A 22,422-nucleotide genomic window follows, 5' to 3' on the forward strand; every position below is an offset into this window, starting at 1 on the left:
GATGGTCAACCTTACCCCCCGAGAACATCTGGGGCTGCCCACAGATTAGAAAAACACGGTCCTGGTCTTCCGAGCTCTCCCACTACGTCCTGAGGGGAGGCAAACCCACGGGACCCCTCTCCTCCCCGTCAGCAGCCTGACCCTCCCCAAGGCGGGGCTGGGAGAGGGAGCAGCGCTCGGACGGCAGCTCTGCTTTCAGTGGGGCTTCCACAGAGCGGCTGCACCGGCCTCCGTGCCTGCTTGCCTGTCGCCGGCGTCTCAAGGTCACCCGCGTCCCACTCGGACGGGCGCCGCATCCCGCCGCGCCCCCATCCCCATCCCATCTCCATCCCGTCCCCCACGCCTCCGCCGCGGCCCTCCCACCGCGGCTTTGCCCGCCCTCCGCCGTGCCGGGCGCGGGAGCGGCGCTGCGCTGCGACGGGGCCGGGGGCCGAGGGCCGGCGGGCGGCGATTGCTGCCGCCGGTGCCGCGGCTCGGGGGGCCATGCCGCCGCGCCGCCCGCCCGCCGCGCCGCCCCGCCGCCCGCCCGGCGACCGGCGAGGCAGCGCCCGGCGGCGGGCGGGATAATGCGGCTGCCCAGCCCGCAGGCACCGCCAGCGGGGCGCCCCCGCCGCCGCCGCCATGTCCCCCCCGGCCTCGGCGGCCGCCGCCAGCGAAGGAGGCAGCAGCACGCCCGTGCCTCCGGAGGAGGAGGCGGAGGGGGCCCGAGAGGAGGTGAGGAGAGCGGCCGCCCACCCCTCCCGCTCGGGGCTGCCCGCAACCACTTTCCCTCCCTCCCTGCCCGCTTTGCATGGCGCGCTCGCTGGTTGCCCCGCCGCGGCCCGGGCCGGGCTCTGCCCGCACAGGTACGGACCGGGAGCCCCTCTCCCCTCCTCCGGCAGCGGTGCGGGCCGGCGGAAGGGTGGGGGGCAAGGAAACCCGCCGTCAGGCCCCGCCATCGGCAGGCTGCCCATCACCCCGGCTCCGCTCGCCATCCCTCGCCTGTCACCTAGGGCTCGCCGCGGTGCCGCCGGGGCTGGACGGGGCGCGGAGGGCAGGGCAGTACGGAGTGGGGCCGGGGCCCGGGGCTGGCTGGACTGCAGGAGGATCAGAGAGAACCGCAAAAGAGAACCCCGCCACGCTGCTCGGGCTGACTGCAGTGGGAAGAGGTCGTTACACCTGAAAGAAGTTGAATGTGGAGTCCCTACTTCCTGCACTCTGGTTTGTGAGGGTGCCAGGAGGTGGCACAGCCGCCTGGGTCCCTGTGAAGGAAGATGCAGTGGGCAGTAGGATAGAGGACTTGGGGACGTGGTGAAGCCTGGGGTTGTGCTGGTGGCGGCTCCCAGTGGAGTGTTGACTAGGAATATCGAAAGGTGCAGACTAGGGCAGGTGAGGTATCAGCACAGCCTTGCTCCAGGTATGCTGCAGTCCCTGTTGCAGCTGATGACTTTTCTGGAGTCCAGGTAGCAGATGCCAAAAAGAGTCAGGAGCAGGATGCTTTGTGCATAGAGAGCAGCATGGGGAAGCAGGTGCACAGACCTCTTTGTCTGCCCCCACCAATTCTGCTTGCAGCACAGGCATCCCAAGAGGAGAGAATACTGTACTGACTAGCAAGACCCACCTTACGCTGTGGGATCAACAGCCCATGCAGGATAGCTAGGCAGTGTAAGAAGAGCAGCATTCTCCTGGTGTGGTGGGTTTGCCTTGCTGGTGAGACTAGAGCTCAAAAGGCAGCTTAGTGGGGGATGCTCAGAAGCTGGTGCATCACTTGTCCTCTGCTGCTGAGAAGCTGCAGTTAGCAAGTGCTGCATAATCCTGGTATTCTCAGCTTCCTTGGTTTAGGAAGAACATGAATGGCCATGCATGGCTATTCTATATATACAGGCAGATATAAATAATTGTGGGAGAGGAGCACTGAAGTTCAAGGACTGGGAAGCTGTACAAATGCTGTATACTCTGCAGATGTTCTTCCTGCTTCTATTCGGCAACCCCTGGTGCTCTGAACCCAGGCTCTCCAAACAGATCCTGACCAGGGTGGCTAAACTGAGGGACCTTTTTGCCATGAGGACATGCTTGTGCCACAGTAGGATGTGATCTCTTGCCCCTGGTGCCCTGGCAGTGCTGGCACTACGTTCAAGAGAGCACAGTGGCTTTTGAGCGGTGCCAGAGTGAGAGCCAGTTCGGATGAAAGAAATGTAGCAGGGGCAGTGCCTGGGTATTTCCCTTGCCTGCAGTGTCCCCTGATTCGTAGGGATTATGAGAAGATTGTCTGGGCTTTGATTGCTCCACAGTGGCTGCCAACTAGGGTGTCAGTATAATCTTACCCTGTGGGAGCAGGCAGAAGGACTGCAGTCCATGACCTGTGCCATTTAGGCTAAGGGCATGCCTCATGTGGCCAGAAACTATCAAAGACTTGCATGAAGCAGCTGGATGAAGAGAGGGAAGCTGAAGCCTTCTCCTGACAGTGCCATGCTTGCTGATGTCTCATCCAATGCAATGAGAGACCTTAGCAGGGAGCTTGGATTCATGGACTGACCCAGGACAATCCTCTGGTCTTCAGAAATATTAGGAGAGGAGGATGTTCCTGCTCCCCAGTGGTGCCTGTACAAGCCTGTACTGGCACTGTGATGGCCTCATTTCCATCAGGACCAACTGCTGGTGCCAGTGTTTGCTGAGCATCACTGGAGCTGTGGCTGAATCCTACCTGTGAGAGCTTGTTGGCCAGGGCTGGCTGGGAGCCAGAGGAGATATCTGGGGACTGGAAAATGATTGGAAACATGCTTTGTCCTGTTGGAAGTTGCCTCACCTTGACATATCTCATGTCACTGTATTTAGGAGCCAGGCAAAGGAAGGCTTCAGGTGCTGCTCAGCCTGTCCCAGCAAGGCAAGTAGCAAAAACTACTGGACAGAGCTGGCTGAACCATTTTTTGCTGTTGGCATGACATGTGTATGCCTGCACTTAGTGCTGGTGAACTGAATCTCACTCAGCATTGCATTTCCACCTTGGAGGGTAGAAAACGCCAAGGAATTCAGCCTGAGAACAAGCAAAACAATGTCCTTGACTTGCTGATCAGGTGGGATCCATTGGAAGGAGATGGTCCTCCTTTAAGTTGCTATGTAAAGTGGAGACATTGGTACCATTGCAGGAGCTGGCTGCTGGCAGGTTTCCCTGGCTCCTAAATGCTCAGCATTCCCCTTTCCTCTGCAGATGGCAATGATGCCAGCCTGGGGCTGAGCCAACTCGCTCTTCTAGGCAGGCAGTTCCTGAGTATGGGCTGTAGGCATGTGGTGTATGATGTGAGTCTTTACTGGGACCATCCTGACCAGAAGCTGCCAGTGTCTGTCCAGGGCCTTGGAACACGGTGGCAGTTCCTAGAAATGACTGGATCCTCCCCACCTGTGTTGTTCTGGGGATTTGAGGTCAAAGGGAACAGGGCTTATTCGTTTGTTGCATGATGCAAGCAAATAGGCAGGGCAGAGCCATGGAAACTGAAGCTGAGGTGTCCCACTGGAGACCCTTGCAAGCTGCTGTCACAGCCTGTCTCTCAGGAGTTGCCTGGGCCCTCAGGTAGCAGCTCTGGGTCTTTTTGCATCATTTTTTCAGCCCCATGGAAGATTGTCTCTAGGACACCTAGCCTTGTGAACCTCAAGGCACCTTGTAAAGTGAGGCATTCTAGGGATGACTCAGATTTCAGGTGAGTCTCTGCAGGGAGAGATGGGTGAGAGACATGGGAACAGTTGTTAAATGGGGGATGGTACATGGTGCCAGAGTGCTTCAGAGAGGAGCTTGAAGGTTTTCTGGATTTGTTTAGTGTTCAAAGTTGAAGGGTCAAGGTTGTAGCAGTGATTGAGGTGTTTTGGTCCATGTGCTTGGCCACCAGGGTGGTTTGTCCCCTCAAGGCATTTTTGAGAAGAGGATCCTCCAGATCTCAAAGGGTTTTAGTGCAAGCAGTGATGGGGTCCTCTCCTCTACTGCCTCTGCCCTGTGTGTTGCAGTCGTCTCTACTTGCTCCATGGCTGCTCATAAGTCCTCCTCTTCATCCCTTCCTGTGCTTCCCAGAGCAGCAGATGCAGGTGTGGCACTCCATCTCCTTTCATCTCAGGGGCAGAATCAGAGGCAGACGCTATGTATGGGGGAGGGGAAGCTGAAGCAGCAGCTCACCCCTTGCCTTTTCCAACGTGTATTATACAATTAGTGCCCAGACACCTGGTAGGGTTTGTCCCATGTGCTCTAGATGGTGAACTGAAGCACAGAGGATGGATTTGACTGGCATCCCACAAAGGGGTTGGCCAAGCTATGACTGGATTGTTCTGCCCCCTAGCACTGCAGGGGTGTTGAGGTGCACCTGCCATGGTGGATTTGCTTGCCATTCATTCACCAGTGCTCAAACCTGAGCAATGGAGGAGGCTCCTGGTGATGGAGGGAAACCCAGTTTGCAGTGAAGTAGGGCAAGCCTTTCACCTCGTTTCATCAGACTGCAGTGGGCAGATGACGACATTTAAATCAGAGCCTGCCCTCCTCCCAGTGACACTGTGCTGGGACAGAAAGGATTTCCCTTTCCCCAGTCTTTTCATGTGTGTGTTTGCTGTGCTGGACTTCTCCAAGGCTGTTTAAGAGCTCGAAGAGGCAACCTTATTCAGCTGCTTCTGCAGGCAGAAGCTGGGGAGCTGGTTGTTTGCTCCTGTGAGCCCTTTGCAGCCCAGGAGAGGAGCAGGGATGCTGCAGTTCCTACTGGGATTAGACTGCAGCTGGCTCCTCCTCCATCTCTGCTGTGGTTGTATCCCCTGTCGTTGGCACTTGATCAGCTTTCAGAAACCCCACCAGCGTGGCTGATGTGTGTGTGTTTTACCTCAAACACCTAGGACAAAACTGGATTGTAGACAGTTTACGGCAGGGGTTAGCGTGACCCTGGGAAAGTGCTGCAGTATCTAAATGCTGCGTAGTCCTAGGAGGAGACTAATGCATGGACTAGAGCCCTGCTAACACAGTTCCTGGAACCAAGCCTGGACTGCATCGTGCTTGCTGCTGCCCTGCCCCAGGTGGGCAACCGCAGTGGGGTTTGTCTGCATCTCCACAGGGCAACAGCCAGCATCACCCTTCCCCTCAGCAGGATGATGCAGGTGTTGTGGAATGTGAGAGGCCAGGGAGGTGCAGTTTGCTTTTCCAAGGTGGATCTGGCTGAAAGCGTGTCTCCCTGGTGCCCCTTTCCCAACTCACAGAAGAACAAGCTGAATTCTTTGCTTTATTCCTCGTGCTCCTTTTTGCAGGTGTCCCCCCCGCCATAAACAAGGGGCCATTTCTGTGCAAGCCCTCTCGCCCCACAGACACCCCAGGGTCGGCAGGTGCCTTGCATCTCCCTGATCTCCCTGAGGCCTTCCTTCAGGCCCTCTCCTTAAAGCCTCACAGCCAGGGCTGCTGCTGCCAGGGAAGGTTTGCACTGCGGAAGGCAGCTGTGGGAGAGGATGCCTGCATCTGCCTTGGTAGTGGCCCAGCAGTAAGGTGTGGGAGAGCTGTACCGAAGCTGAGCAAAGTCAGCTGAGCAGACCTTTCTAACTGCAGTGTGGATCTGAGCAGGCTATGTCTACTGTGTGGGCCACTTTCCTCACTTCCTTTTCTCTTACCCAGGCTTCCCTTCTTGCCCCAAGACCATGAGACTGTTGCAGTGGTGGGTTCCCCTGTGAAGACTGGGGTGTGTGTGTCCATGCAGGAGGTGCTGAGCAGAACTTCCCCCCCGTCTTTCCCTGCTGTCTGCAGACCAGTGCTACCCCACCTGCCTTCCCTGGGCTCTGTGACTGGCTGTCACTCTCAGCTGGTGGCCTCAAAGTGAGGGCCTCAGCAATACTGATGCTCAGGACCCCTGATGGGGTATGGCATGGTTCCCTCACAACCAGCAGTCCTTCTGGATGTGCTGCCTGCTCCACGCATCACAGGCTGGCTGCTGGGGCAGGCGGGAAGCTCCCTGCCCCTGGGAGAGAAACCTCTATTGGAGATTTGGGCTTGATCCAACTCTGATGATCAAAGTGGCAGAAGTCCCACAGCATGGGGTGGGCCAGGCTCTGGCAAAGTCTAAGGAGGAAAGATAGCACATTGGACACTAGGAGACCAAACCAGGGCTGAGTGGGTCTTCAGGGAGTGCAGGGGTGAGAGGCCCAAACACATTCCTACCAGTGGCCTTGTGACCTCTGGTTCTTGCTTTAGTTTTCCTTTTAATGCCATAGTGAAGTGACCCCTGTGCTTTCTAGCAGTGTGAACCCATTGAGCTCTTTGGCATCCTTGGATGAAAGACCTCTCCAACTCAGCACACTCAGGAATGGAGGAGGTGTGGGGCCAGGTTTCAACTTCATTGCCTTGAGTGATGTCATTAAAGCTGTTGTTAGACTGTACCATGGCCGAGGTGAGCTCAGGAGCCATGCTGTATGTGGCTAGGGAGGGAGAGCAAAGCTGAAAGCCTCTTCCTGAATTTTGTGGCATTGCACAAGGCTGGGGTTCTCACCCTCCTGTTTCAGGTTGTACCTTTGGAGATTGCTGGGTTGGGTGCCGTTTGGGCTGGAAGAAGTCTTTAGTATAAGAAAGCAAATAGCTTCTTGGCATGTTCTCCCTTTGGGTGTGATGATACCAGCTCTCACTGACCAAGCTGAGCTCGGAGTGTTGCAGACAGTGACAGAGCTTTCCTTAGTGTTCTGGGTTTTTTTTTCCTCAGTCTTTGTGAAACCATGTACAGTACCTATGATGAAGGCACCAGCACAATCCCTTTAAAAGTCTTATTGCTGAAGTCCTGCCTGTTCCTCACTATGAAAGACCAGTGAGGAGTTTTTCCAGTAGCAGTGGTGCAGGCAGGAACGTTTGCTCACAGCTGTGACTGGTTTCTCACCCACTCTGCTGTGGCAGATCTGTAGGGTCCTCTTCACTGCCTGCCTGAATACCTTTTAGGAAATTACTCCATATTTCCTTTCTCTTCCACTGGAGGTGACTGTGTTTCAGTTGTGGAAAAGTACTTTTGTGCTAGTGTGGTTTGTAAAGCACTTGAGAAGCACTTCAGAAACCCTTGGGCTGCCATATACTATGGTGGTATTATGGTTTGACCATCGTTACCAAACAGAGGCCCTTCCAGCTGCAGGAGGTTAATTTCTCCACCTCACAGGCACCTCAGGCTTCCTGTCCTACCCTGGAGGAACATGAATATTGCATTGTGACTGGGAAAGGGGGAAAGACCTCTGTGCAAGCAGTGAGAAGTGCAGTGGGATGATCCATGGTGGGGGGGTCAGGTAGGACAACCTGTCAGCACTGGCTGCACTGGTGGGATGGGTGCAGGAACTGAGATATGTGGGGAAGATGCCCAAGCCTCCATCTTGCTTCAGTACCCTTGCCTGGGACATGGCAGTGGTGAGGGTTATTCTCCACTGATGAAGTGGGGTGCTTGGGGTGCAGGCTGGAACAGTTACCCTCTGCTGCTTTGCATATCCAACTGGGCTCTCTCCATCTCTCACAGAGGGGCAGAGCACTGTGAATGAAATTGTGTGACATATGCCCACATTGCAGGACTGTCATTGTGGGGGAGATATGTCTCTAGCTTGCCCACTGAGGCTAGGAGCCCTATGGCATCTGCTGTTCATGGAGCTACAGGTGCCACTGTGGCACCCTGCTGCCTGCTCACCTTCCTCTTATTGCTGCAGCCTACTGACTCCTCTCTTGTTTTCTCTTCCTTTCTCCCTGGTACCCCGGAGCAGCAGCGGCCAGTGAAACAGTCTCTCAGCAAGTCCCTGTGCCGAGAGTCACACTGGAAATGCCTATTGTTGTCCCTCCTCATGTATGGCTGCATGGGAGCCATGACCTGGTGCCATGTCACCAAGGTGACTCGGCTGACCTTTGATAGTGCTTACAAGGGCAAGTCCATGATGTACCACGACAGCCCTTGTTCCAACGGCTACGTCTACATCCCCTTAGCCTTCCTGGTGATGCTGTATGTGGTGTACCTGGTGGAGTGCTGGCACTGCTACACCCGCAATGAGCTGCAGTACAAAGTGGATGTGGAGAGTGTGCATGAGCGTGTGCAGCGGATGCAACAGGCAACTCCCTGCATCTGGTGGAAGGCCATCAGCTACCACTACGTCCGCAGGACCCGGCAGGTTACCCGCTACCGCAACGGCGATGCCTACACCACCACACAAGTGTATCACGAGCGGGTCAACACCCACGTGGCAGAGGCTGAGTTTGATTATTCCAACTGTGGAGTTAAAGACATCTCCAAGGACCTCATTGACTTGGAGAGCTACCCAGCGACACGGCTCCGCTTTACTAAGTGTTTTAGCTTTGCCAATGTGGAGTCAGAGAACTCCTACCTGACGCAGCGGGCCCGCTTCTTCACAGAGAACGAGGGCCTGGATGACTACATGGAGGCTAGGGAGGGGATGCATCTCAAAAACGTGGACTTCAAGGAATACATGGTGGCCTTTTCTGACCCAGACAACCTGCCTTGGTATGTATCCCACTATGTCTTCTGGGTGGCAGCTCTGCTGACGCTGTCCTGGCCACTGCGGGTGCTAAATGAATACCGCACCTCCTACGTCCACTACCATGTGGAGAAACTCTTTGGGTTTGACTATGTGGCGGTGACGCCCGCCGAGGAGCGCACCTTCTGCCGCAGGATGCCCCGCGTCAACACAGTGGACAGCACGGAGCTGGAGTGGCACATCCGATCTAACCAGCAGCTGGTGCCCAGCTACTCGGAGGCAGTCCTGATGGACTTGGTGGGCCTGTCTGGCTGTACCAGCTACTCCGCTTGCCGGTACGGGGGCTATCGGCAGAACTGTGAGCGGTGCCACAGGACTATAAGCAGCTCTTCCATCTTCTCCCGCAGTGCCCTGAGCATCTGCAATGGCAGCCCCAGGATCCCATTCAGCAGCAGCCGCTTCTCCCTGGGCCGCTTGTATGGCTCTCGACGCAGCTGCCTCTGGCAGAGCCGAAGTGGGAGCCTGAACGATCAGAGCTGCCCTACCGAGCAGACCCGCCTGTCCAGCCAGGTGACTGTGGAGGAGGAAGACCCTCCTCCTTACCAGGATGCCCTCTACTTCCCCATCCTCATTGTGCACCGCAATGAAGGTTGCCTCAACCATGACCATCGTCACCTCCACCGCAACGGGTCCTGTGTGGAGACCTCGCTGTGAAAGCAGAGGGCAGTGAGATCGCATTATCTGTTGCTGGGCCCGAGCCAGTGCAAGATCTGGGGAGAGGAGCACAGGGGAGAGAGATGGCCCGAGAGGACATCAGGATGAAGTGGACATGACATTTTGCTCCATCAGCCAGTGAAAGCTCCCCACACTGTGGCTCTGACCTCCCAGAGGGGTGAGTTCTGATGCTCGCCCTGAGATGGCACAGAACTCTAGACCAACCACCACGTGCAAAAAAACCCCAAACCAACCCCAAAACCGTAATTCATGGCATCAAGATTCAGAAGGGGGAATAAAAAGACAGGCCTGATGCAGGGATGGGGGTACTTTGGCTCCCATCCCTGGCTCCAGGCTGACTTGTGCTCTAGGGAACCAGCAGCCACCAGAAAGAATCCTGCTGCACCTCTGCCCACCCTACTGCGCACGCTGGTGGAGTGGTACGGGCCCCTTTGGAGTGGCCTGTGCCTAAAGGTCCAGGGCATCTAGGTACAGGGGGTGAGCAGCAGGTTAGAGCAAAGGCTGAAAGCCACAAATCCAGATGTTTCCTTTCCCTCCAACCGTTCCCTACCCTCCCCACTTTTAGAACATGCTCTGACTGTTACTCTGTCCTCACTGCTGGGAATGGCACCACCTCCAGAGGATCCCAGGCTCAGCTCCTTAGGAAGCTTCGGCACACCAGCTCTGAGAAGTCAGCATCCCCTAGGTAAAGGGCTTTCTGTTTGGGGTTACATCAGGCAGGCAGCACTGGGGAAAGAATGATTGTGCAAACCCAGGTGGAGCAGAGATTCGCACTGCTACTGATCCACTTGCTGGAGGAGGGCTCAGGTGGAAAGAGAAAGTGTGAGACCCCTGAGGAGCTGGGGAAGAGAGAGAGGATGGCACTGGGACAGGCATACTTGTTAGGGATGGCATGTTAAGTGGCTGGGGTCCCTTTTCTGCTTTGAAGTGAGTCTTAATTCAGGCAAGCATCAAGAAAGGCTCCAAAAGGTTCAGTTGCATTTCACCTATTGATAATAGAAGAGCAGATTGGTGCATGTCTACAAGAGTGATTTTTGCATGAGATCAGGCTAGGTTCTGGCTGCAGACTCTGAGCTGCAATCTTTTGGCAGCCTGGTTTTGGCAGAGAGCTCTGAGGGTCTTGGAGGGAGATATGCAAAAGTATGCTGGAAGACTGGTAACCTGGACTGAGGAAGTGAGGAGCAAAAGGATTCTTTTTCTTGTGCAGCCCCATTGTGGGCAGGACCCACGGGTGGGAGACAGGAAGGTATCTGCTGTGAGGGATGCACTGCAGAGCAGAGGATGGGGATATGTTAGAAGGGAACCTGCTTAAATTGAATGGTTTGTTCTGCAGAGGTTTTTGTATAGAGGTTCAGTCTGTGAGAAGCAAGGTATTTTCTGTGTAGCACATTAGTCTCTGGGTCTTGCTTTTGTCAGGGCAGGTGGGTCTGCTCTGAGCTTCGTGCTGCCCCTTCTGTCGTACTGGAAAGGTTCTCAGTGATGTTGGCCAAGGAGCCTTCATGTCACTGAAGCTTTGTCAGTGGCTGCAGCATGCAGGCACCCAGCTTTGTCAATGCATCCCTGGATCTCTCCTGTTCCTGTTCTCAGAAGAGCTGTCCTTTTTCCAGTCAGCTCTTCAAAGGAGTGCATGGCAAATCAGGCAGGGACTTCTCTGAACAGTGCTGCTCCTCAGTTTTACTGTGCTTCCCTCATCAGCTGGGGCAAGCAACTTCTGAGAGCAGCAGGTCTTGGGTGACAAGAGCAAGTCCATTAGCACCTGGGCACTTGAGCTTGATGTCTGCCTCCAAATTCATCGCAGAAGGGCAAGACAGAAGAGCTAACAGTGAGGCATTCCATTTAGTCCAGACCATCTTTCTCCTGCCAACTAGTAATGAAGGGTCTGTTTCTTCAGTCATTCTACTGTTCTTCTTCACCTTCCAGGTCTTGGGGAGGCTGAAAATGTACCTTTACACCACATCAGTCCTCTTGAAAATCATCTCTTACTGGCAAGCCTGGAGTGGTCAGCACCTATGGGCATTGTAAGGCACTTGGTTTTGCCCCAGAGCTGTTTGTTCTGCTTTTTGTGTCTTGTGTGTCCTGGTCAGCATGTCTTGCCCTTTGAATCAGACTATCTTCCTGGATCTCAAATGCTAGACTCCAAACAGCAGCAATTTGAACAGGAAATCCCTTAAAATCTCACTCCATTATGATTCTGTCTTGTCATCTGCCCTTACTCTCACTACAAGACTTAGATACTGATTTAAATAAGAGGGTCCCCTTTGAGAACAGAGAAGTGTAAAGTCTCCGGTGTGGACACATCTTATTCTGTGTATTGTTCTTGGTGTCACCAGCACAGATTCAGACTGGGCTACAGCCCCCTTGAGTACCCTGGGATTTCCTTGCTTGGTGATGACATTTGGCTTGCTGTGTGCTTATGCATCTCTCTCCAAGTGCCTAATGGAAGCCAAGGCCAATGCTGAGGGTCCTCATGACACTGGGGAGATCAGAATCACAGAAAACATCTGGTTGGAAGAGTCCTCAAAGATCATCCAGTCCAACCTTTCATCCAGTACTGAAGGGTCAATACTAAACTGTGTCCCTAAGCACCAGATCCACATGCTGCTTAAACACCTCTGGGGATGGTGACTCCACCACTGCCCTGGGCAGACCATTCCAGTGTTTGATAACCCCCTGTGAAGAAATCTTTCCTAGCATCCAACCTGAACCTCCCCTGGCATGACTTGTAGCCATTTCCTCTAGTCCTGTCACTTGTCACCAAGGAGAAGAGGCTGGCCCCCTCCTCGCTCCAATCTCCCTTCAGGTAGTTGTCTCCCCTCAGCCTCCTCTTCTTCAGACTGAACAACCCCAGATGCTCCTTGAAGGCCATGTGCTCCAGGCCCTACCTGAGCATTGTTGCCCTTCTCTGGACATGCTCCAGCTTCTCAATGTCCTTCCCATAGTGAGGGGCCCAGAACTGAACACAATACTCGAGGTGTGGCCTCACCAGAGCTGAGTACAGGGGGGATGATCACTGACCTGTTCCTGCTGGCCACAGTGTTTCTAATGCAAGCCAGGATGCCATTGGCTTTCTTGGCCACCTGGGCACACTGCTGGCTCATATTTATTCAACTGTCAGCCAGAACCCCCAGGTCCCTCTCAGAGTTGCAGCTTTCCAACCACACATAGCCAGGTCTGTAACTTCCATGGGGTTGTTGTGATCCAGATGGAGGACCTGGCACTTGGCCTTGTTAAACATCATATGAGTAGCCATGGCTCATTGGTCTAAACTGTCCAGGTCCCACTCAAAAGCCTCCCTACCCTCTAACAGATTGGCACAGCCAGCCAACTTGGTGTCATCTGCAAATTTACTGAGAGTGCACTCAATCTCCTCATCCAAATCATTGATAAAGATATTAAAGAGGACAGGCCTCAGTACTGAGCCCTGGGGGACAGTAACTGGGTGCCAGCAGACTTAACTTCATCCACCACCACTCTTTGAGCCTGGCCACCCAGCCAGTTTTTAATCCAGTGCTGAGTGCACTTATCCAAGCCTTGAGTTTCTGAAGGGGAATGCGGTGGGAGACAGTGTGCTTGTATGACCCAGTGAATCAGGAGGTGCTAAATCAGTGGAACTGCAATGGGTCATTAGTGAGGAGTGTGGTCTGCTTGTCCTTCCCAGCGTGTTCTCTTTGAAATCTCCTGCATATTGTTTAAATTAGCCTGTGATGGCTTGTCTTTTTCCAAGGTGCCTTGGACAGATGGATTTATCTAAGATTTGGCAGGCCTTTTATCTCCCTGGGGCAAAGATGTCCTCAGAATAGGGACAGATTAGTGGGGTTCCTGTTTCCTTGCCCTTTTGGACCTGCAACAGAATTCTGTTTTCAGGCACCTTGTCCTTGGCTCTTTCTGGGTGTTTTCATGAATTTGCCTTGTCCTGTTCCTCTGGCCTCATTTTCACCCATGAAATCTTATTCTGGATGTGGTCTATCTAGGTGAACACATGTATCTTTGAGGAATGGCTTCTGCTTTGGCCAGCAGGATCCATGCAGAGCTTTTCTATTCCTGAATATATTCCCTGTGAACGTAGAGCCAGCTGCAGTCAAGTCCCATGTGCAGCCCCTGTGCCATGGTCTGTGACTGTCCCAGATCCACAGCGCCCTGAGAAACGTGATGTCTGTAGTCAGTGCTCCTTTCTGCATGAGGACTTCTTGGGCATCTCTTCATATTCTGGGCCCTGGTACCCACTCTACACCTGTGGTGCTGACCCCTTCCAGATTCAGCCTACCTCATTCTTGCCAGACTAGACTAGAATAGAATAGAATAAACCAGGTTGTAAGAGACCTTCAAGATCATTGCGTCCAACCTATCATCCAACACCACCTAATCAACTAAACCACGCAACCAAGCACCCTATCAAGTCTCCTCCTAAAAACCTCCAATGATAGTGACTCCACCACCTCCCTGGGCAGCACATTCCAATGGGCAATCAGTTTTTCTATGAAGAACTTCCTAGCATCCAGCCTAAACCTCCCCTGGTGCAGCTTGAGACTGTGTCCTCTTGTTCTGGTGCTGGTTGCCTGGGAGAAGAGACCAGCCCCCGCCTGTCTACAACCTCCCTTCAGGTAGTTGTACAGAACAATAAGGTTTTCCCTGAGCCTCCTCTTCTCCAGGCTAATCAACCCCAGCTCCCTCAGCCTCTCTTCATAGGGCTTGTATTCCAAACTTCCTGCCCTGTGTTAGGCTCAGGAAAGGGGGATCGCTCCCTTGCTCATGGGATGGGAGCAGGATTGGGTGGGAGAGACAGTAGATGCCTAGTGGCTTGGTACAGAAGTGATGGAACTGAAGAGGACAGACTGCAGTGGCAGGGCAGGGTGTCTAGCCAGGCAGGGAAGTTCATGGCAGACAGCTGAGTTCTTCCTTCCCACTCTGCGTGGGACACAGCGGCAGAAAGGGGGTGTGTGTGTAGGTTTAGTGCCCTCTCCATGTGGCACAGGTAGTCAGCACAGGTATCCAGAGAGTGTGTGTCACAACAGGGACACCTCTCCGTGGTGGGGTGGTCCCCTCTCAGTGCACAGACATCCACCCATCACAGTTTCAGGCTGAGCAGCAGTCAGGCGTCTGCCCGTCTTGCAGACTTGTGTCTGCTCTCTGCCGTGTCTGTGTCGGTGATGACAATTCCTTTGGCAGCTCATTCAATGCCCCAGACTGCTCTTCTTGTGATAGCCTGCTCCCTGATATCTAACCTGAATTCTTCCTGCTGTATCTTAATCCCATTACTTCTCCTCCATTGACTGGCGAGTCTAATTGGCTCTGCTCCTTTTCCCTATGGCCTTCCTGACACAAGCAGGCATTAGCTGGTATCTGCAGCCTTCACTTCATCAATCACAGGGTCTTCTGTCCCCCAGGGTCTCACTGGGCAAAGCCTGGGTTGTGTGGTGGGGAAGAAGTTTTGTAGCAAGCCTTTCCTTCCTCTCTGAGCCCAGCCTAAGCAAGAGAAGAGGGCCAAAGGAGCAAGGAATGCCTTGGCTGGCTGGCCCTGTCCTCGTTTCTGGTGCCAAAGATCTCTTCAAAGTGAGCAAAGTACACAGAGCTGCTGGCCCCTTACACAGGGAAATCAGGACAGCCTGTATCACCCTCTGGGAAGGTGAAGGCTGGGTGCTTGTCAGTATGAGGGGGCAATAACTAAAGGATCTCTGCAGTCAGACAGCTTTGGTTTTTTCCATACGTCATTCACCCATTGCAGCTTCTCATGGGCTGAGAGTCAGGCTCCACATTGCACTTGTCAGCAGGCTTTCCTCACATACTGAGGCCAGTGAGGTGGGAATGCTGCCAACTCCTCTTCCTGGCCCTTCAGAGCACTAACACATGCCTAGAAAAGAGCTAGTTCGTACTTCTGCAAGGTTGGACAATAAGTTTGGGCTATTTGGTATTTCCTGTTGCTGCTACTATACTTGCCCAGCACCTAAAAGCTCTCCAGCTCTCCTGAACTGGAGAGAAGCATGTGAGAAGCTTTGGATTAGCTGATCTTCAAGCCACATCACACATTTATTCATCATTGAGCTCACACTCGTTGAGCTCCCAGATAGTGCCTAGCACTTTGCTTGTGCAGAACCAGTTGATGACACCAACCAGCCAGGTGGTACCTCTTGAGCCCAATAGAGGTCATACAGACTACACCAGGGAGGGATATTTCGGAGAGGGCTTTCAGGCTGAACAACTGTAGGGGCATTCCTTAGGAGAAGGAATTTCTGCTGCTGGCCAAGGCCAAACCTTCCAGAGCCACACATCAAGTAAATACTCAGGATTAGTGTTGGGGAAGCTGTTGTTTTCAAGCACACCCCTCTCCCTTTCTGCTTCTCATAAAATGCATGTTAGAGACCTGTCCTATCCCCGCCATCTTTGTTGTCTCTGCACTCAAGACATCTGATGGATACCCACGGGGAGGGGACTGCAGGAAGAGGTTTATTAAATGAAAGTTTAAGTTAAGTAGCATCCATTGTTGGTAGAACAGTGCCTGCTGATTAGCTTGTGGAGAAAATAATATCTTTTAAGCTCTCCAGCCAGGGCTTCAGTACTGCTGTCTAGTGTCACTGGGGTGCTGCCTTACTTTTAGCAGGGTACAACCTTGCTGCAATGTGCTCCTACTCTGCTGCAGTAGCTGTAGGACATGGGTCTGAACTACTGCACCACCACCAAGAAGTATTACCAAAGAGCTGTAAGTCTCAGTTTGTGGTGTGTGCTTCTAATCATGTTTCATTCGTATTCAGTGGTTAGAGTAAGGTCTGTATGAATATAATCTGGATCCAGATCATCTCAGCAGGGGGACATTGTTTAAGTGTTAGCTCTATTTGGTAATGCTGCCTGCTGTGATGCACGTGGGCCTAGAGTCTCCACTGAGCTAGGTATGCATGGGGACCAAAGGCTGGTTCTTAAGAACTGGGAGTCCAGTGGGCACTTGGGGATGAGCCTGCCTAGGTCCCTTTTCCCTGTGGACATTCTGGGAAAAGGGGCTTAGTCATATTTCAGGTAGAAGTTAATGGGCTATGCTTATTCCTAGTGTAATTTCGTTGAAGCCAGAGGTGCTATACCGCATGAGCTTGGCCTAGCAGCTCCTCAGAGTGGTTTGTCCTTGAGTCCAGACAAATTGGTATGTCACAGTGTTGCTTTGATGCATAGAGTTCATGCTGGGACTTAGCCAACATGAATGAATGTTGAATATCTACTGTCTGTGTAAGCAGTGGGTTGAATTGTTCTACTCTACTGCCTTCAGCACAGCTGCTCCACTAAGAAGTGTTGTGGCCATGGATGCGATCTCAACTCCCTCAAAAGCAAGCTGACAAGAAAACTGACTTCTGCCACACTGGGAGAGGAGCCTTCTCTCACAGGACTGTAGTCTTTCTACACATGAGGGAAAAGAGGTCCCAAGGACAGCACTGGACCTGCAAGATCTGTGGCCTCGTGGCCTCTCCTTCCTCCTTCTCTCCTCACCTCGTCTCTCTGTCTTGGGGCAGTGACAGTTTCTTTGTGGCGTTCAGCAAGCTCCTTTTCCTGCAGCTCATCAATGGGCTCTGCTAACAGGTACATCATCCACCTATGCAACACTTCCAGAAGCTGCCAAGTTTTCAGGAGCCCATTACAGTCTACAGCATGGCCATCCAGCATTGAGAATAAGCACAGAGTGGCTGCTGGAAAGCTAAGTGGGTTTTATTCCCCCTCCTGAGGAAGACTGTTTTTTTGTTGGGGCTTCATGTTCATTTGTTTGGTTTATGTAAACTTCATTTGGGGAAATGAAACTTGTGAGAAATTGGTGCCCATCTTGAACCCTCCCCAGTCCTTTGAACTTTGGGAATGGATAGATCACCTACTGTGATTATAATTTAGCAGACCTTGTAGAGCAAAGTAACTTCGCACACAGCCACATGAGGTTCTTTCAGTTTCCATCAGCACAAGCTGCTTATGCAATCTTAGCTACTCACATTAGTGAAAGAAAAAGCCTAGCTAGAATGTGGTGAGATGACTTAGTATTTTGTATCAGTCCCATGGTCCTGATATCCATTAGCAGCACCATCAGCTGCCGTGCCATGAATTCAGACTTTGGATGGCAGCCCATGAACTGGTCAGCATGGAAACGTCTGGGAAAAGCCAAGCCTGAGCCTGTACAAATCTCCAGGAGCAGGTGCAGGAGAGGATCAGCTGAAAGTAGACATCACCTCCCACTCAGCCCAGCCAGGGCCTGGTGGGCTGTTTGCGCAGCACCTGTTCTCCTAGGGGGAGCCTGTCCACAGGGGCTGAGCGGTGGGAAAGGCAAGTAACAGTGTGTCTGATGAAGCAGCGTGCACAGCACCACTCCAGCTGGCTGGGGAAAAAGCAGTGCCAGCCCCAAAATAACAGAATTTCACTTTGGAAATGCCAGTGGCTTTTTTTAAACTGAAAGGAAACTGAAAGGCCTTAACAGTTGTGAGAAGTGTTTCAGGTTGCTGTTCCTTGCTTTAAAAGTGTAACTATTTATGATGAGCTGGATTTCAACACCCCAGCCAGCTGTGTCAGAATGTGCAGCCGCTGGTGGAAAAGAAATGCTCAAGGAAGATTGGGATGGAAGCCCTGTGGCTTTACAGTGGGGTTGGCTGATCAGGAGTGGAGGCTGGAGTTTAAAGTCTTCCTCTGCCCCTGGAGATGTGATCTGGCTGTCCACCCAGGCATGTGTGCAGGGTAAAGGGTGGGATTCTGTGTGCTTGTGTGTGTGGTGGGGACCCACGGTCCTGCAGGGGGTTGGTGTATCTGTGGCTTTGGTTCGTTGTCACTCACCTGTGCTCGTGGAAAGGGTTTTGCAGGGTGACAGAATGTTGTTTGTTCCTTGTGCAAGGAAACTCCTGACCTGGTTTTTATGAGGAGATGGTGTGAAGTGTCACACTTACTGCAGCAAGTAGCAGGGAGCAAGGATAAAAGTGTGGAATAAGCTGTGTTTGAGAGCAAGCCTGATACAGGAGAGCTGCTGGATCTGCTCCCTGGCCAACACAGTCCAGCTCTTTCTACCCTCTCCAAACCCGACGCTCAAGCTGTCATTGCTCTGAGCTAGCCAAAGCCTCACCTCCTCCGAGGTCACACATTTGCATCATCTCAGTCCTCTCTCTACTAGGTGCCATGGACCAGCCACAGGATGCCAGTGGGCATGTGTAGGCAGACAAACCTCACCATAACCTGCTGGTTTGCCTGAGCACAGCCTTCCAACAAGTTTTGCTTCCCTGACATGCTTCGTGCTTTCCTGGTGGAGACAGCACAGCCTGCAGAGCACTGCAGCACATCCTGGCCTCAATTTGGCATCACTTTATGCTTTCCCAGAGAATTTCACAACACTTCTTGGAACCTTTGTAGACAGGGTAAGTTCAACAGAACAAAGTCAGAAAACAGAAGGCCTTGACATGGTGTCCCTGATCTCCAGAGTCATAGTGCTGTACCTGGGGAGGAGAATCAGGTGGGCTGCTGGGGCAGTGCAGGGCCTGGGGATGGCATCACAGTTCTCCCAAGAAGTCTCCAAACATGGGCTCTGTGCTTCACTGCTGGGACTAAGGGCAACTTTTCTGTGGGCTGAACAAAGTGCAGCTAATGGAGGAGCTATCTGAGGAGGGCAGAATAGCTTGTGAATGCTTAGCAAGACGTGTGGAGAGGAGGGGCTGTAGGAGAAGGACACTGAAAGGCTTTGCAGATGAGGTGGTTTTTACAGGAGACACAAGGCAAGACAGCAGGAAGGCTGCTATGCTGGAGCAGTGGTGCTGTGAGACAGGGAGGGTGGAGGGGAAGGAGAGGAAACGGCATTTGATGAAGAAGCCTGGGAACAAAGTGGGTTTTCAAAGCAGACTGTGCATGTTCTGGCTGAGGAGACAGGCAGGAAGTATTTCCAAGCTGAGGTGCCCAGGCCAAGCCTCACTGCATCATCAGAGCAGCAATGTTGCCTCCAAGCCCAGCAGTGACAGCTTGAGCACGTTGCACCAAACCACAATGGCTAATGCAGCCACAAGGTGTAAATGTCACTAATGAATAAATTGCCTTGTGCCTTGGAGAGGCTAATCCATCACAGCTGGGGACAGGGATCTGACAGGCTTGGCTATTTCAGGCATAGCCTGTAGGGAGGAGGAACACTTCATTTCTGAGCATTTCCCCCCCCAGCCCCCCCACCCCTAGGGAAGCTGGTGCAGGGCTTGGCTCTGTGCTCCTCTCCAGCTTCCCAGCCTCATGAGCTCAGACTTCATCCCTCTGCACTGTGACCAAAACAGGAAACAGGAGAATTTCTAGGTTAGCCAAAACTGTCCTGTCAGCAAGGCAGTGTGTGGGGCCTGGCTGGGGCTAGCTATTGAGGGAGTTTGGAGGGAGACTGCTGCACACAGGTTGTGTGTGGTGTAGGTGCTGACAAGCTAAAGCAGTGAGTCCCCATCAGTCAGGAGAGCTTGCATCAGTTATCTCAGGCACACAGTCATGGCCTGCAAGTGCCTGGCACTGCATTTTAAAAACATGCCATTTACTCCTTAATTCACTTCAGAGTATGCCCTGTAAAAGGCAACCTGGAAATGCTCTGAGCCTGCCCCAGCACAAGACCTCACCCAGTCTGGAGACAGCTCTCTTGTGCTGTCCCAGGGGTAGCACAGACACCCCACCACCACTGTCCCTCCTACTGTTGAACCCCAACCACCAGCACCTCAACTGGCTGTGCAGAGGGTCAGCAGCTACCCAGCAGGCAGGGACAGGAGCTCAGCGTGGACAAACTCACCTCCATGGGAGCAAAGGAAGGATGAAGGCAGCAATCATTTCCACACACAGCCTCTGCCCAGGCTCACGGCAGCCTGCTCCTCCACCCCCTGCTGGTGCTCGAAATCAGCCTGCCTCCTGTTTAAGACATACGCCAGCATGACGCCTTGTGAGTCGATGCCTGGGTCGCTGTCAGCTAAAGTCAGCAGGCTTGTGAAGCTGGCCACCGGCTCCTGCCACCACACATGCTGTGCTCAGAGCAGCAGCAGCAGGGCTTACCATCTGCTGCCGGAGGGAGCCAGCCGGGCGCCCCTGCTCTGGCCCAATGGGGCACCCGCTGGCATAGTCCAAGTGCAATCCCCTCTGTCATTCCCCTTCCTCCATTTCCTGGCCACCTCCATCTCCTCTTGTCTCTCTGGCACAGACCCACAGGTGAGGGGATGCTCCCAGCTTGGATGGGGTCTCTTGGCTGCTGAGTGCCACCTGTGCTCTGTTGGTGGATGGCAGTGAGAGGGAAGACCAGCTTCTAGGCAAGGTGCCAGAGATGATTCCCCCCTCCAGATAGAGGCCCACAGCTGAGCCCCTTCCCCAAAGCCCTGCAGTGCTCCTTGGGGATGGATGTGCCCTTCCCAGCACAGAGTGGACTCAACTTACTGCTCTGCGAGGCAGTTCCACACCATTGTAGCCAGACCTTAACCTGAGAAGTCACCCACAAACAAGGGGACTCTTCAGACTCAGACAATCAGCTACTGCAGTCAGAGCTTTCATTTTTACCTGTGTGTATGGTGTTTGCAATGGTTTCAGCCTTTGCAGATAACAGACTGTTGGTCTTGGGTGTGTGAGTGGTATGGACTGCGTGCCTCAGGCCTTGCTCTTTGTCCAAAAGACTGATGTGAGGGAAGGCAAAGGATTCTCTAGGCAGCAGTGACCTGCCCAGGCATTCCTGCATATGGTAACCCAGGAGTGGGTTTGGAAAGTGCTCAGGTGGGGTCAACAGACTTGGCCATTTGCAGGAAGAGTCATCATGAGTATCATACAAAGCAAGTCAACAGTTGTGCTGGTGACGATAGTTTTCTCAAGCTCTTTCCTGTTCCTCCCTGGCTCTGGTGGCCAATTCCTCCTCGTGTGTCTGCTAGCATGTATGAGGGATCTCATCACTGCCCTTCCAGCATGAGCTTTCATTGCAGAACTGGCTGACCAGACGCAGTCCTGTACTTGGAGCTGCAGGCAGGCTTGCCCAGGACTAGGCCACACCCATTAAGCCCTCCCCCCAACCTTGCTGCTGGAGCTGTTCTTTCATCAGCCTGATGCTGATCTGGGTCTTATCTGCTGTTTCTAAACACTTCTCATCTCATTCAGGTGTGTCATTCAGTGGAAATATTTTGTAAATGCAAATAAAAAGAAGTAAATCTATTCAATACCTCGCTCTCGAGGATGGGAAACAAAGTCGTGGGAGATGCCCAGATGAGGAGGTTTCACAGCTGCTGCTGGTTAGGATTTCTTGCCCCTGGAGCAAGGGAGGGGCTACGAAGACCTGCGAGGGCTTGGGAGTGAGCCCCGTTGGCACCCCTTGTGCGGCTACTGCTGCTGGGGACAGCCTGGCACTCCATCCTTTGTGGTATGTAAGGGCGGGACATGGTGCAGGTGAAAGTCCTGTTGGCCGGGGGCCAGGGGACCGTGGACATCTGCATCCATCAGGCAGAGCAAGGCAGAAGCGGGTACGTGGCAAACAATTTCTTTTGTGAACACTGGGAAACGGTTTTTACTTTTCAATTGTCAATATGATCTAGCTCTGTCTGTCTCTCTATATCCGTACAAACAGTATATCACAATGTTGCCTTTTTTGTTGGAAATATCAAAGTACAAAGATTGTAAACCAAATCGGTGTAATAAAAGTTTCAGATGATTCACTGAGGTGGCTGCCAGCAGTGGGTCTGTCGGCACTGGTGCCAGGCAGAGTTGGAACATGTGTGAAGCCCCTGCATTGCTCAGAGGGCAGGAAGGGATGGAGGGTGGGTTACTTCATTCCACGCTGACCTCTCCTTAGCTGGTCAAAGGACCGAGGCAATTGAGCACGTGCGGTGTCCTGTGCTCACCTGGCCACAGCCTGTGGGGCAGAAGGAAACTGCTCTGTTTTCCTCCAAGCCCCAGGATGCTGTTCTGTTTTCAGGCCTGTGGGCTGTGTGGGCCAGCAGTTCTGCAGGGACCCCTCTAGCCTGAAGTCAACATGAAACAAATATTTTTGACATGTTTGCACAGAAGAGCACTACTAGAATAGAATAGAATAGAACAGAATAGAATAGAAAAGAACAAACCAGGTTGGAAAAGACCTTCAAGATCATCACATCCAACCTATCATCCAACACCACCTAATCAACTAAACCATGCAACCAAGCACCCTATCAAGTCTCCTCCTAAACACCTCCAATGATGGTGACTCCACCACCTCCCCGGGCAGCCCATTCCAATGGCCAATCACTCTCTCTGTGTAGAATTTCTTCCTAACATCCAGTCTGAACCTCCCCTGATGCAGCTTGA

At 53.0% G+C, this 22,422-nt stretch overlaps 1 protein-coding gene across 2 annotated transcripts; it reads left to right on the forward strand.

The window, feature by feature from the left end:
• Window positions 1-606: 606 nt before the first annotated feature.
• On the forward strand, window positions 607-21,792 carry TMEM151B (transmembrane protein 151B). 2 transcript variants are annotated; one of them, XR_010989608.1, is made up of 3 exons: window positions 607-714; window positions 7,708-9,850; window positions 16,415-21,792. XR_010989608.1 is itself a non-coding variant. In XM_068157313.1 (2 exons), exons 1-2 carry the CDS (start codon window positions 622-624, stop codon window positions 9,142-9,144), a joined length of 1,530 nt encoding a protein of 509 aa, XP_068013414.1. In that variant the 5' UTR covers window positions 607-621; the 3' UTR covers window positions 9,145-21,792. The 2 variants fall into 2 exon arrangements, 1 of the variants encoding a protein (XP_068013414.1); XM_068157313.1 differs by having other exon boundaries at window positions 7,708-21,792.
• Window positions 21,793-22,422: the final 630 nt, after the last annotated feature.

This window comes from Melanerpes formicivorus, unplaced genomic scaffold, assembly GCF_026170545.1.
Source record: "Melanerpes formicivorus ecotype bairdi unplaced genomic scaffold, bMelFor1.0.p_v2 SCAF_2, whole genome shotgun sequence".
NCBI classification, from domain to species: Eukaryota; Metazoa; Chordata; class Aves; order Piciformes; family Picidae; genus Melanerpes; species Melanerpes formicivorus.

Excerpts from the sequence above, each read along its gene's own strand:
- TMEM151B (XM_068157313.1), top strand. The coding sequence starts at position 622 with ATGTCCCCCCCGGCCTCGGCGGCCGCCGCCAGCGAAGGAGGCAGCAGC. Across the intron at positions 715-7,707 it reads CGGAGGGGGCCCGAGAGGAG|CAGCGGCCAGTGAAACAGTC; the intron begins GTGAGGAGAGCG and ends ACCCCGGAGCAG.